Below are 14,773 nucleotides of genomic sequence, written 5' to 3' on the forward strand. Positions count from 1 at the left end.
AGTTTCATTGAAATATTTTTCTCAATTTTTCCTGAAAACTCACTGGAAATGAAGGTACCCACGAGCAACAAACTCTGCTTTATACAAGACACAGAAACTTCTAAGTAAAGCCCGTGACTGCTGGCTCTGAGAAGGGGTTCCAATTCCTACTAGTTCAACCAGGCCCAAATCCCAATATGCTCTCTAGAAACACTTTTACATCCTGCAATTGAAGCTGTTGCACACCCTGCTTCTCTTCTGCACTTCACACTCTTCTCACCGAGCACATTCAGAGAACAGTGCAGGCTCAATATCCGAAGTGTGCTAGCTGGAGAGCCCTTGTACCTCGCAGCACTTGCTCAGATAGGAAGCGATGGGACTGCTGGGTGGATCAATTCCTCAAAGATTCTTTGGAATCCATTCCTCAAGCAGATTCTGAAAACTATCTTGAAATTGCATGAGCCTGTCTGCAATGATCTGTGCTTTACTGAGTGCATAGATGGTTCCAAGTGAAACGGTGCCATCAGCTCTGACAAGAGGTTCTGCTTCCTGCATGTTCAACCAGGGAAAAACCACCACGTGTTCACTGAGAACAAAGCTACTTTGTGCACAAAATTTTTCTGTTTGCCCCCTACAAATGCATCTCAGGATGCACATTCAGAACACATTTCCTGCAAAATCATGACAAAGTATCATTGCAAAAGTCCACTGTGGTCTCGCATCACCAACATTAATTAGGAAATTAATTGCACAAGGTTTCATTGTATTCCCTTGGTCTCCTTCTTCTAAAAACTCATTGAAACTGCAGGTGCGTGACAGCAACCAACTTACCATTGACCAAGAGCACAGTTGTTTCCAATGGAAACTGTGCCTGCTAACTCTCAGAAGCCATTGGATTTAAGGCTACTTCAGCCAGGTACAAAGCTCAATGGGCACGTGAGAAAAATGTCATTTCCTAATGTGGAAGCTGCTTGCCAAAATTCTTCTGTGCTGCACTTCCAAAATATTTTCAGGAAGCACACTCAGAGCACAGTTTCAGCCCATATGCAAAGAGTGCTAGCAAGAGAGCCCTTGGACCTAGGTTCAGCAACTTGGAGGAGAACTGTGGGCCCACTGGGAAGAGCAATTCCCCAAGGTGGATTGAAATCCATTGCTCAATTGTTTGTCACAGAATTCACTTGAAATGCAAGTGCCTGCCTGCATTGAACTCGCATTGACCAATTGTACAGATGCTTCAGAGGGAAACTGCCACCTCAGAGAAGCGGTGGTTCTTCATGCTAGTTTAAGTAGTGACAAACCCCAATGTGCTCACTGAGAACAAAATGAGCTCCTGAATGTTGAAGCTGCTGAGAGACTGCTTTACTTTTGCACTCCCAAACTACTCTCAACAAGCACATTCAGAGCCGAGGTCAGGCCCAAAATACAATGTTGGCTGACAAGAGAGTCCTTGCACCCAGGATCACCAATTTTGAGAAGGCAATGAGGACTGCTGAAAAGAACAATTCCACAAAATTCCATGGAAACCCACTCATCAGACCTTCCTGAAAACACTGGAAATGCAGGTTTCATGCAAGGAACTCTGTGTGACAGATGGCAAAGTTTGCCAAATGCAAACATGCCTACCAGCTCTGAGAAGCCATTCTCATTCACACTTCTTCAACCTGGGAAAAATCCCCATGAGCTCACTGAGAACAAGTTAGCTTGTGCCACTTGAAGCTGCTTCCACAAACAGTTTCACTTCTGCACTTCTAAACTGTTCTCATCAAGCACATTCAGAGCACAGTTCAGGCATGAAACACAAAGTGTGCCAGAAAGAGATCACCAACTTGCAGGAGGAAAGAGGACCAGCTGAGAAGATCAGTTCTCCAAAGTCTCATTGACATCCACTTGTCACATTTGCTTACAACATACACTTGAAGTGCAGGTACCCAAATGAGTGAACTGTTTTGGATCAATGGCACAGAGGCTTCAATGTGAAAGCATGCCTGTCAGCTGTAAGGAGCAATTTTTCTTTCTTCTAGCTCACACAGAAAAAAACACCATGTGCCTACTTACAACAAAGTTAGTCCTGCAAGTTGAAACTGCTTGCGGCAAATGGCTTCCATTCCCCACTTGCAGCCATCAGTGGTTGACAGATGGCACAGAGGCTTCCATGTGAAACAGTGAATGCCAATCATTACAAGTGCTTCTGACACACTCTAGTTGAACCAGGGACAGCCCAAAGTGCTCAACGAGAACACACTTTGTTCCTGCAAGTGGAAGCAGCTTGCACAAACTGCTTCAGTTAGAAAATTCCAAGCTCTTCTCAGCAAGCACATTCAGAAAACAGTTCTGGCCCAATGGAAAAAGGGTCCTAGCAAGAGGATCCCATACCTATGATTACCTTCATAAGGTAGCTTCCCAACTTCTGTGTGGAAGTGTGTTTCTCCTTGGCCCTTATGCTGTTTTGGAGACCACTAGCTCAGCTTTGTGCAGGATCATCTGACCTGGACTTTTTGCAAGACCTGTACAGCCCTCACACATGCTCAAATGCTACAGGACTTTGCAGACCAGTCCAGGCAACAGTAGGCATCCATTCATTGTCTGCAGTCTACAGATTCCTAGATGCATGGCATTCATTACCATCAAACGCAGAATTTTGATCAATAGCATATATATATATATATATATATATATATATATATATATATATATATATATATATATATCATTCCAATCTGAATCAAACAAATCAGAAATATCCCCAAATCCAAAGAGTGGATCCCCATTGTGATGCTACCAGTGGAAAATTCCACAGCTGACCTCATGGGATGGTTCACAGTCAAAACACAGCTGCATGAAAAATATTCCATGACATGACCTTCTGGTTATGTGGAAAGTGGCATGTGAAGTACACATGCATGTCTTCTTCAGACATGGGATTCATTTGCAGGACACCTTATGCAATTGAAAATACTCCAAAATGGGAGAAATCAGAACCACGTCTCCAAAGTATTTCAGAAGAGACCAACTCCATCTGTGTATGTATCTCTCAGTGAGTGTGTGTGCTCTAGTGTGCGTGTGTGTGCTCTAGTGTGTGTTTGTGTATGTGTGTGCTCGTGTGTGTGTGTGTGTGCTCTAGTGTGTGTTTGTGTATGTGTGTGCTCTAGTGTGTGTTTGTGTGTGTGTGTGCTCTAGTGTGTGTTTGTGTATGTGTGTGCTCTAGTGTGTGTTTGTGTGTGTGTGTGCTCTAGTGTGTGTTTGTGTGTGTGTGTGTGCTCTAGTGTGTGTGTATGTGTGTGCTCTAGAGTGTGTTTGTGTGTCTTTGTTTCTGTTTGTACCATGATAGCCGATACTTCATTGTCCCCATTGGAAAACTGACTCAGATACTGCCATCTGCCAAACTCCTAAAAACCAAACTTCTTGCTGATAGAATGAAACATTCCTTCCTGTTGGTTTGGATGTGTCCTTTAGGAATCACTGCTACATTTAGTACACTCAAATCATCACAGTAGATCAGGTAACAAAAACATATATATTTTAAAATAATAATATATTAATGGAAACAACAAATACAGGATAGAGTAACAACTGTGTTACTAAACAAGGTCAAGGACAATGGCAAACTACAGATTCAAACTTTCCAAGCCAATAGTAATCAATGTAAATATTCCTGGGCTGCCTCAGCCCCGCCCAGGCACACAGCAGCAGAATGGTTTTGCAAGCATCCTCAGGAGGGCTGCAGCCTTCTTTGCAGGACGAGTGGGAGGTTGAGGCTGGATCCACTCATCATTCTTTTGGGGGAGGCTCCTTTTCCTCAGCACGAAGTTGGATTTTGTGTGAGGGTTCTTGGCATAAAATACGTTGGCCTGCGCTGGAATCCTCAGCTCTGAGGAGAGAGGGGTGTACAAAACAAGGTGGCTCAGGAGGTGCTCCCTAGGACACCCCAACATCTGAGAGCCTGTGCCAGAAAAGGCCAGAGCCACACACCTGAGAGCTCCCCAATTCAGCACCAATACCAACAAAGACAGCCTCCACAGTCCTCCCTGAGGAACTAGGCAGAGCACTTCAACAGACCTAATGTCTGTTCCTACCAAAGGCTTTGGACTCCAGAACATCTCAGGTCCTCTTGCACCTGCCAAAGCACACCACTAGGGTTTGCATCTGAAATCTCCCACAAAAGGCTCCTGTGCCGAAGATTCAGTCCCCACATGAGCCATCTTCATAGGTGGGTTTGGAGGGAAGCATTGGATGGTGAGTGCTCTGATGTCATCATGAAATTCTCATTCAAGATGAATACTCTACTGGGAGGTGGGAGGGACTGGAAGAAAAGTGGAGCATGGGTGGAGGAAGACCTAAACAGGGGTGCGCCCTGGGCAACAGTACCTTGTTCCTGTTGGCTCCACTGAATCCTCATTCTCCAAGTAGAGGTCCTCCTTCTCCTCTCCGTCTTTCTCTCTCTCCCTCTCTGCCAGCCTCGTTCTCTCTCTCCCAGTCTATGCCTTTGTGGCAAGGGCTGAGGAGCTCTCCACTGCCACACACTAGAGCTTTATGGACAGCCCAGTGCACAACCAAAGAGAAAGTTGTGAAACCCGGAGAAAAGGCCTAGGATTCCTCCTCTGAGTTATTTTCCTCAAGTATGGCCACAGTGAGGACAGGCTGACCAGAACAGACACCACATTAGAGCCATGCTTCTGCGTTGGTGGAGCCCGCCTCCATGTGAATCAGGCTTCTGAGAATGGAGGCCACATTCCAAATGCTGCCCTACTGAGAACAATGGTTCCAAAGACCAGCAAAGGGAATGCTTCCCTCCAACATGGTGTATGGCCCAGTGGTGCCATGACCCCGAGTGGGGGAATACAACAGCCCGCTTCTCCTTCCTCTGAACACCTGTTTCCTGTCGCCCTCCTCTAACCTAGAGCCTGTTCTCCATCCCTTCTGGGTTGGATGTGGGGATCTCTGCTATGAATTTCTTAGGCTACCAAGGCCCCAGACAGACTTCCTCTTCCATAGACTCTACTAACCTAACAGTTGGTTAAGATAGGAGACAAGTGATCCTAGAACTCATAGGGATGGTGGTCTTCAGCGCACATAGGCTGGGATAATGGCTGCTGAGGTGTTTGGCTCACAAAAACCAACCAACCAACCAACGAAAAAGCACTGGCATTATTATCAGATGACCTCTGTGGCCGACGTGCTCAGGAAACCCTCATCTGACTTTAGTTAGGGGTCATAACCTGGCTATTGTGATCACTCCTTGGCAAGTGGACTCAGGTGCGGAAGACCATGGAATTTATGCAAAGACAGATGATTCAAGCTGTCTCCCAGGCTGTGTTTTATTCCCAATTTCATCCTGTTACTGCTTGCTAGAATCCTGGCCATGCTCTGCCCAGGCAGTGGTTTTCTGATCACACAGAAGGCTTTCAATCCTACTGCTTCAGTCCACAAAATGCCAGTTCCCTCTTTAGCCCATGCATTCCCCTGTTCCTCTGAAACCACTCCTATCCCAGGCCATGAAAGCATACTGCTCCTGGACAGAGGCTTTCCTTCTCACTCCTCACTGATGTCAGCTTTGGATGCCTGTTCATGTCCAGGGGAGGCACCTGGTGGGGAGCCGCAATATCCACTGGGGTACACCATTGGACCTCGAGACCTTGCACCAGCAGAAGTGCAGATTGCTTTGTGCACGAACCCAACACATCTGTTGGAGTGTTCTTGGGGGTCAGAGACTACTCTTTGGTGCTAAGAGTTGACCTGAGTCCACATCCTGACCCTTGCTCTCTGCCATCTGACTGTCCCACTTACTCTGACGGTGAGAGATGATTTGGCCCAGCTCATATTCCTCCGGCTTCTCCTCAGTGAGCAAGTGTAGCTCCAGGGCCCTGCGGATGACGGCAGGAGCCCTATCGTGGCAGGTCACCTGGAGCAGCATGGGAGACAGACCTTCAGGAAATGGGCCTTGAAGTGACTACTCAAGGACAGTGGGCAGGGGCATTCTGGAGGCACCTCCACTCTAAATACAGGGCAACATCCATGACCCTACTACCTGAGGCTGGCCTCCTGCTCATCGCGTGGGCTCTTCCCACAGGCTACTCGCCCAATCCTTGTACATAGGACTTCCTGGGCCTGCCATTGCTCTTTGTGGAGCTGCACTCCTCTCGAGGTGAAAGGACCCCACTACCTGCATACAGATGCAATCTCATCCCACAAGTTGGGAGGAATGGGACAATAGCCTCCGAGATCCCAGGTCTGCCCGAGGATGCAGGCGGCATTGGGAATGGCCTGGGCACAAAGCCTAGAGGCTTTGGTCTGGATTGCCAGGGCCAAAAACAGACCCAGGAACATGACCACACACAGGAGTGTTGAAAGATAGCCACGAGAGCTCCTGGCCTCCAGAGGCTCAGTGCTGGCTGGGGTGTAGGAGGACACCTCATCCGGCAAGGGTGGTCATTGGAAAGAACTCCTATCCTGCAGGTTACCTGGACATTTAGTGTGCTTGCTCCATATCCTTATCAAGACCGCAGAGAGACCCTCTCAGCTCCTTGTTCAAGGAACATGCAGAACCTCACACTGCTGTCCTCCTCCATAGACGTCAGCATCCCATACAAGGGAACCTGCCACCTAGGTCCTGTCCTATTCTCATCTGTCACCCATACCTGCCCCTGCCCTTCTGGACTGCATGCTGCCACCTGACACACAGACTCCCTCAGACATGGCGGTGGACAAGCTGCTGCTCTCCCTCATCTCAGCTCCAGCCCTTCCTCTCCCTTCTTGATTCCCATCTATCCTCCTGATCATCCAGAAGCTCCAATGCAAGAGGGCATGAGTAGTCCATGGTATTGGACCAGTGTCTGCTCCCCACCCAGGTGTAAGCACCAGGGGACACCCCTGCTCCCAGGCTTACCAGGACTTTCTTGGCCATCTTTGGACTTTGTGTTTCCAAGTGGACACGAATTAAGCAGGTGTCTCCCACCTGCTTGTGGGAAAGCGGCCTGGAGGACTTGCAGGTTGATTCTGAGAACTGTGGGGGATGGAACATCAGCAAACCCAGAAACAGAAAGCCACCCCAGCCTGTCAGTTGGCTCTATGGGCTTCTAGCACATATGTCCAGGTGATGAGGCCTCTTATTTCCCAGGTGGAAGTGGAATGGCAGCACAAGTACAGCTTGAATAAGGTAGGTGCTTACCTCCTTTCCCTTGACCTGGGGGCGTTTCCTCACGATGAAACGATATTTTATCCGCGGATTCATGGACAGATACATGAGTGAATGGTCAGGGACCTTGATTTCTGCAGAGCGAAGTGGAGAGAATTGTTAGGTGGCACTCAAGGATTATACCACAAAACACCCACAACCCCTGAGAGTCTCCGCCAGGGCGAGCCTGCACCAGACTTGAGAGCCCTCCTATCCAGCTACAGTGCCACCAGAGACTCCCTCAGTGATTCTTCCCTGGAGAAGATGATGGACAGGATTCTAAACCAAAAGAGCATCTGACAATGGAAACAGCACCTGGGGCCCCAGAACTTCTCAGTGCAGGTTGGATCTGCCAAAGAGACACTGCTAGGCTTTGCATCAGGATTGGCAAAGGCTCCTGTGCTTAGGCCTTTCTCCCCAGTGCAGCCATGTTCACACATGGGCATTCAGGGAAGCGTTGGATGGTGGGTGAATTCATCCACTTGCCCTTGATGAATCCACTCATGGATGAATACGCGGAGGGGAGGTGGTATCCATCAGAGGTGTGTTGGGCATGGACGTGGGAGGACTTCAGCAGGGTGGTGCCCTGGAGAACTCTATTGTTTTCTAGGTTCGCTCTCCTTCCCCTTGTTTCTCATCATGAGCTGTCTGCTTGGTACTTTTATTCTGGTTCTTGTTCTACTTCTGGCTCTTCTTTCTGTCCTGCATCTTCTTGTAGTTCTTTCTGGGTCTTTTTCTTGTTCTTACATGATTCCTTCTTGTTCTTCTTGTGTATCTCCCTCCACCCTTCCTTCTGTTCACCTCCTTCTTTTTCTTCTTCTTCCTCTTGCTCTTCATCGTGTGATCCTCTCCCGACTCAGGCTTGTCCTCTTTCTCCTCCTCCTCCTTCTCCTTCTTTCTCTGGCAACGGTGGGGGGTCCTGAGGAGTTCAAATCTATCACACTCTTCTGCCCAGATGCAGCCTGTGTTCAGTAGGCCAAGATGAAATCAGTTCTCAATCAATGGCCAGGAGTGAAACCAAGACCAAAGACAAGTGACTTCTTTCTTTGTCATTGTCACAGTCCGGAAAGACTGAATAACAGACACCGCATTCTGGATAGGCTTCTACCTGTGGTAGTCAGCACCTCATCTGGACCAGGATTGCTAAAATAGATTCCACCTCCAAAAAGCTTCCCCAATGGAAACAAGGTTTCCAAAATCTAGGAGAGAGCCAGCATCACTGCCACCCTCCTGCCATAAGGCATAGATGCCATCACACCTAGTGGGTTCCAGGCCCCCGGTAGTCCTCCATTTTGATGTCGGTTACACACAAACCTCCCTGGTCTGGAGCCTGCTCTCAACTGATGCTGGGTTGAAAGTGTCGGTTTCTGAAATCACCTTTGTAGATTCTCAGTTTGGTAATTCCTTATTGATTGGCTTATTTTTGTACCAGGGATAAAACCAGAGGCACTTAAGCACTGAGACCATTCCCAGGCCTTTTTACTTGGGTACAGGCTCTCCCTAAGTTTCTGAGGCTGTTTGGAAATCCCCATCCTCCTGCGCTGCCTCCCAAGTCCCTGAGATTCGCAGACACTGCCCCTTGCCCAGCTCCTTGCACCTCAGTCTTCCTCATGTGTAAGACAGAGCCAACCCAAATGAGGCGGTGTGTGAAAATGGGAAAACTCACTTACGTGCCCGACAGATGGTGGGTTCTATTGTGGACAGGCTGGGATGGTGGAGGCTAGGAGTGTTGGGCTCACAAGAAAGGAAAGAGCACTGGCATTGTGGACAGCTCAGCATTGTGGCCTATGTTCTTCAGATGCCCTCCTTTGTTGCTGGAAGGAATAATAACCTGGCCATTCTGATATCTTCAGGAGATGGGCACCCAGGCACAGAGGACTTGGAATTGTTCCAAAAAGAACCCAAACAGGCTGTCCCCTGGCCTTGACTTCCTCTTCACTGAGTCCTGTTCCCAGTTGCTGCAATCCTGACATTCTTGACTTCTCATATCCTGGCCATGGATTGGGACCTGTGCTGCTTCCATCCATAGCAATGCTGATCCAATCAGGACCCATGTTCTCCTCCTCTTCATTTGAAGGCATCCTTATCAGTGAGCCATAAACCAAACTGCTGATGGATTGAGCCTCTCTCTTCCTTGCCCCTCATCGATATTAGCTTTGCATTGCCAGACCAGGTCCAGGTGGGAACACATTTAGGGAGGTCCAGCAGCCCCCTGGGGGCCTCATTGAGCACTTCCACATTGGACACGCTCATCACTGCACTTGGTTTCCTGCACCAGGCCCACCACACTCTGGCTATTTTGGGGCCAAGGCCCACTTTCTCTTGTGAGTTATCCTGAGCCCACTGTGGATCATGTCTCCCCACTGTCTGATTGTCCTACTTACTCTCATTCTCAGACATCATTCTCAGCAGCTCAAAGTTGTCCACATCCTCATGCTGCAACAAATTTTGGTCCAAGGCCCTGCGGATGAGGCTCGTCACCGTATCCACACAGGTCACCTGGATCAGGGTGGGACAAATGTCATCAGAGAATGGCTTTTAGAGGAGCTACCCAGAAGACTGTGGTCAAACATTCAGGAGAAACCTCAGCTACATATACAAGGGCACAAGCTTGTTATCCTGCTACCTGAGTGTGGCCTCCATATACCCCCTGGGTTCTTGCAATGTGCTACTAGAACAATCCTGGTACAAATATCTGCCTGTACCTGCCATCCCCCCTCCCCCTGGGGAGCCACATTCCACTCAGCTCAAAGGACCAAACTGCCTATGCACAGACACACTCTCATCTCACTGAGACGAGAGCAATGGGCCAGGGACCTGCGCGCCAAGTGTGCTCTGGGATGCAGGCTGCCTTTGTGGGTGGAAGAGGCAGATGCACTGAAAATGTTGGTCCTGACTGCCACTACACAAAACAGACTCAGATACAAGAGTGTGCACTTGAGTGCTTCATGATAACCTTGAGAGGCCCTGGCCTCTGGAAGCTCGGTGCGGGTCTGGTTGGAATGAGGTACTTGACTCAGCACTGGCAGTCACTGAGCATGTCTCCTCTATAGCTGGACACCTGCAGCATTAGCGTATCTACTGCACATCCATAGAAATACTGCCAAGAACCCCTTTAGCTCGTATTTACATACATGCAAAGGCTGACATTCTGAAGCTTTGGCATAAACCCCCAGGTGATCCTGACCCCAAATTCCCACACCTAGCCATGCTAAGGAGGTTCCCTTCCCTGCCACCAGGAACACATCCCCTCCTACACATGGGACAAGTCACTGCCACCTCCTCTGCTCCAACCTCACTCATTGAGAATACCAAGTTCTAGGCACTGCAGCCTGCACCCTGGACATATCTCTGCCTTCATCTGTACACAGCACTTCCCTCTGCACTTCTGGCCTGCAAAACCCACAATACACAGGCCCACTCACCGCTGGAGCTGGGCATGCTGATGCTCTCCCTCCTCAGGTCAAGCCCTTAAGACGGACCTCTCTCTTTATTTCCCACCACAGCCCCGGGGTTGGCTGTGTCTCCTGCCTTCCACTCTGTGGACACCCAGGAGGTAGCCCTGCTGTCGGGCTTACCAGGATGCGCTTTGTCTCCCTCAGGCTCTGTCCCTCTAGGAGGACGTGAACAAAGCGGCTGTCTTCCACCTGCTCGCTGGAGTGAAGCAGTGAGGAGCTGCTACTGGTGACTTTTCTCAGGCACCACTCACTGCTTTGGGTGGCCTGGGGCAATGATCCTGCAGCCACTGCAGAGCTGCTGCTCACAGCTGCTGGGATCCTGGATGCCACTGCCACAGAAGGCTCCAAGAACTGTGGGGGATGACAACATCAGCAAAGCCCAGCACCTGCACCCCACCCAGCCTGGCAGTTGGCTCTGTGGGCATTCTACAACATCCATCCAGAACCTGAGGTTCTTGTCCCCTTGGAGGATGTGGAGTGGCACCAGGAGTGAAGAGTGAAGAAGGTGGCTGTTTACCTCCTTTGGCTTGACCTTCAACGACTTGCTGGCAGCTGTTTCCCGAAGAAGAAAGTTATAATCCACTCCTCCATCCAGGGCGTAATATACGTTCCCATCAGCAGGGATCCTCAGCTCTGGAGAGGCAGGGGCAGAGGCGTGGTAGGTGACACTCAAGGAATACACTACCCAACATCCCCCACAACTGAGGGCCTCTGCCAGCTCAGGTCTCACACACAGACCTGAGAGCCCCCGAATCCAGCTACTGTTCCACCAAAGACTCCCCACTGATTCCTCCCTGAGGACCCTCTATGCACAGGAGGTCCACTACAGGAACACCTTTCAAGGAAATAGCCCCTTGTACCCCAGAACCTCTTAGTTCACGTTGGACCCACCAAAGAGAAACAGCTAGACTTTGTATCTGGATTGGTCCCCAAAGACTCATGTGTTGAAGGTTTTCTCCCCACTGCAGCAATGATCACAGGTGGGTTTGGGGGAAGCACTTGATGGTGGTGCCTCCACCTTGCCAGTGGATTCATCCACTCATACAGGGCTACACTAATTTGAGGAGTATGGTTTGGAGGTGTGTTGAGCGTGGGTGGAGGATGTCCACAGCCAGCAGGGCTGTGCCATCCAGAGCAATATATTTCTCTTGAGTTCCCCACTTCTGCATTTCCTGCTCATGAATATAATTCTCATTCACATTTTTAATCAATTTATTGTTATACTTCTTGTTTGGCTTGTTTTTCTCCTTCTTGTTCTTGTTCTTCTTCATCTTCTCCTCATGCTTCTTCTTAGAGTCATCTTGACCTTCTTATTCATGGTCTCCTCCTTCAACTTATTTTCATTTTTCTTCTCCTCCTCCTCGTCCTCCTCCTCCTTCTCCTTTTTCTTCTTCTTCCTTCTCCTCCTCCTCCTCCTCCTCCTCCTCCTCCTCCTCCTCTTCTTCTTCTTCTTCTTCTTCTTCTTCTTCTTCTTCTTCTTCTTCTTCTTCTTCTCTCTCTCTCTCTCTCTCTCTCTCTCTCTCTCTCTCTCTCTCTCTAAGAGTTTACAAGCTGTGAAGGGTTCTATTCTACCACACTCTTCTCTCTAGAAATGGCCTCTGGTCCGAAGTGGACTCAGTTTGCAATGAATAGAAAGATTGGAAGCCAGAAATGATTCTTCATTGAACTGCTTTTCTCATGTACTCATCTAGGTCAGAAAAGGCTGCCAAAGTAGGCACCCTGTGGTTGTCTGTCTTCTTTGACACAAGACAAAGAAGCCTCTCTTCTTGGCCCCTCATGGATAATAGCTTTGCAATGCCTCCTCAGGCCAAGGAAAGAACACATGATAGGCAGGTCCACAGCCCCTGGGGAACATGAAGAACCTGCAGATTTGTGCCCCATCATTACACTTTGTTTTGTGCACAAGTCCCACCAGACTCTTCCTAAGCATTGGGTCAATGCACACAGTGTTTTGGCTCCCAGTTATCCCGAGCCCACTGTGACTCACTGCTCCCTACCCTCTGATGGTTCCACTGATGGCCGTGGGGAGTACCTAGTGGAGACCCCTGATGTCCTGGACTCCGGCTCTGCCCCTTCCCAGGGAGAAGGCTCTGGCTCTGGGGTTGGCTTAGGAGCCGTGACAAGAACTAAGCTTGTAGCTAGAGAAAAGATGCCAACATGACTGCCTTGCCCTGACCTTCGCACAGACACACAATACCCCTGCTGCCAGGAAGAACTCAGGCCCTTAGCCCACACAGGACCTCTTTGCAGACTGGGGTCACTTCCTGAATGGACAAAGGCTTATCCTAATTTCCAGCCCAACACCAGGCATACAGACTCCCTGCAGTGGGACAACAGTCGCACCTTTCCTCATATACCCTTAGGTACTCACCCCAGTCCGCCTGGCTCTCAGGCTCTGCCTGGCTTGATATGCCATCTTCAGTTAGGGCCAGGAGGCGGTGTGCTTGGGGCTGCGGGTACAAGCCAACCAGCAAGAGCCCCATGTACGGCAGCAGCAGCTGCAGACTCAGAGAGCCTGGAGGCTGATGGGAAGCCTCGGTGTAGAAGTTCACCCAGGTCCCCAGGAAGGAAGGTGAGGCACTGTGGGGAGGCAGGTGTGGAGTCAGCAAAACCCTGGCCTTGCCTTCGCCACGGCCTCCAGAGCAAACCTCTGACCCTACACTCCTGAACCGTCCCTGGTTCTGAACACACCAGTCCACCTCAGACCAGACACAGTGGCTGTACAGGCAGGGACAGGACAAGTCGCTAGGCAAAGAGCCTTCAAGGAAGGAGCGTTAGATCCATGGTATGACCAGCTCTCCCCTCCTCTGGGCAGGCCTGACACTCTTCTTCCCCTTGGCTACGTGCTCTCCAACCTGGAATGCACCTTCCAGGAGTGTCTGTCCTCCTGCCCACTCTTCTCAGGGCTCAAGAGACACCTCCTCCCCTGGCGTGGGCTGCAATGCTACCTCATTCTCTGTGAGCTCTCACTGAGTCCCCCTGAGTAGCGGTGGACCTCTCTTTTCCCATGAGTGCAGACCACATCTCTGTGGCCCTGGGGGAGGACAGGGAGGTGTAGTGTGGGGGATCCATTGTCCCAGGGGCTTCCCCAGAGGACCATGACTCCACCTACAACTCCCTGCCTTACCCCTCCTACTGTTGAAGCCCCACACCTTACACTGCAGGCAGCAAACAGAATTGGGGAGAGCAGTCTTTCCTCAGCCTTCCCAAGTCAAATCACCTTGCAGGTCCCTATTCTGGAAACAGGAGCCCACCCTCTTGACCCCAAGCCCATTCCATGTGGAAGTTGGTCCAGGGGTCCACCATAGTCACTGAAGAGGACAACGTGGAGTTATGCCCCATGGAGTCAGGGATGCAGTCACATGTAGGATAGGTACTCATGGCACCTGCGGTTTTAGGCTGACCCCCATGAAAAGGGACACAATGGCAGTCATTTGCACCCCATTTTTCACTGAGTTATGAAACGTGACTGGAAACGTGTCTTCACACAGTGGGTGCTTTCTCCATGTTCATCAGTGAATGAGCCCAAACTGCCGATTCCCACATATCTCTGGGTGTGGGAGCTGCCATGTCCAAAGCCCCTGTCCAGCTATGTCCCAGCTAGGACACTCTGTCCCACTATATATACTAACACGTCTTTATTAACCCAAAAGTGCTTTCCCCAAGGCCCGAGTTTTGAGACGCCTCTGGCACAGATCTACGTTCTTCACAAAGCCAACATCAACCAGAAAGACCACCTGGCCTCACTGAGTCCACCTGGGAATGAGCTCAGCGCACACCATTGAGCTGTGGTGCCCAGTGTGTGGGGACTGCTCCACGGACCTCTGTGGATCAGCTGGAGTCAGGATGGTTTCTCTGCCTGAGAGGGGAGTTCACTCCCCTTGCAAGGCTGTGGCAGGCACCTCTAGGACTCGTCCCATTCGGGGCTGACATTCCACTATGAGTGTGGTCCTCTATCTCATTAGGTATCACAAACCTTTGGGTCCCTGAGAGGTACATGGCAGCCCCAAGACCCAGGCATGAGGGGGCTACACACTTGGGCTTGGTGGTCTGGTGCTTACCTTGGGAACAAGAGATCCAGCACCTGCTGGGTGGGGATGGAATCCCAGGAGATGAACCCCATGTTGCTGCTGAAATCTAGGTTCCTCCCACAAATGACAGGCAG

The 14,773-nt window shown here is 50.1% G+C and overlaps 1 protein-coding gene across 1 annotated transcript in view; it reads right to left on the reverse strand.

Moving 5' to 3' along the window:
• LOC308632459 (uncharacterized protein) overlaps positions 1–12,961 on the reverse strand; it is a gene marked incomplete at its 5' end in the record, with an annotated part of 93,417 nt that extends 80,456 nt beyond the window's left edge. The window contains 4 exons of the mRNA XM_081264555.1: positions 9,535–9,649; positions 10,729–10,959; positions 11,126–11,241; positions 12,952–12,961. Of these exons, the coding sequence (XP_081120681.1) occupies positions 9,535–9,649; positions 10,729–10,959; positions 11,126–11,241; positions 12,952–12,961 (472 nt within the window). The remainder of the gene's footprint in view (positions 1–9,534; positions 9,650–10,728; positions 10,960–11,125; positions 11,242–12,951) is intronic.
• Positions 12,962–14,773: the final 1,812 nt, after the last annotated feature.

Source organism: Spermophilus citellus, assembly GCF_964194105.1.
Source record: "Spermophilus citellus genome assembly, chromosome: 13".
Taxonomy (NCBI): domain Eukaryota; kingdom Metazoa; phylum Chordata; class Mammalia; order Rodentia; family Sciuridae; genus Spermophilus; species Spermophilus citellus.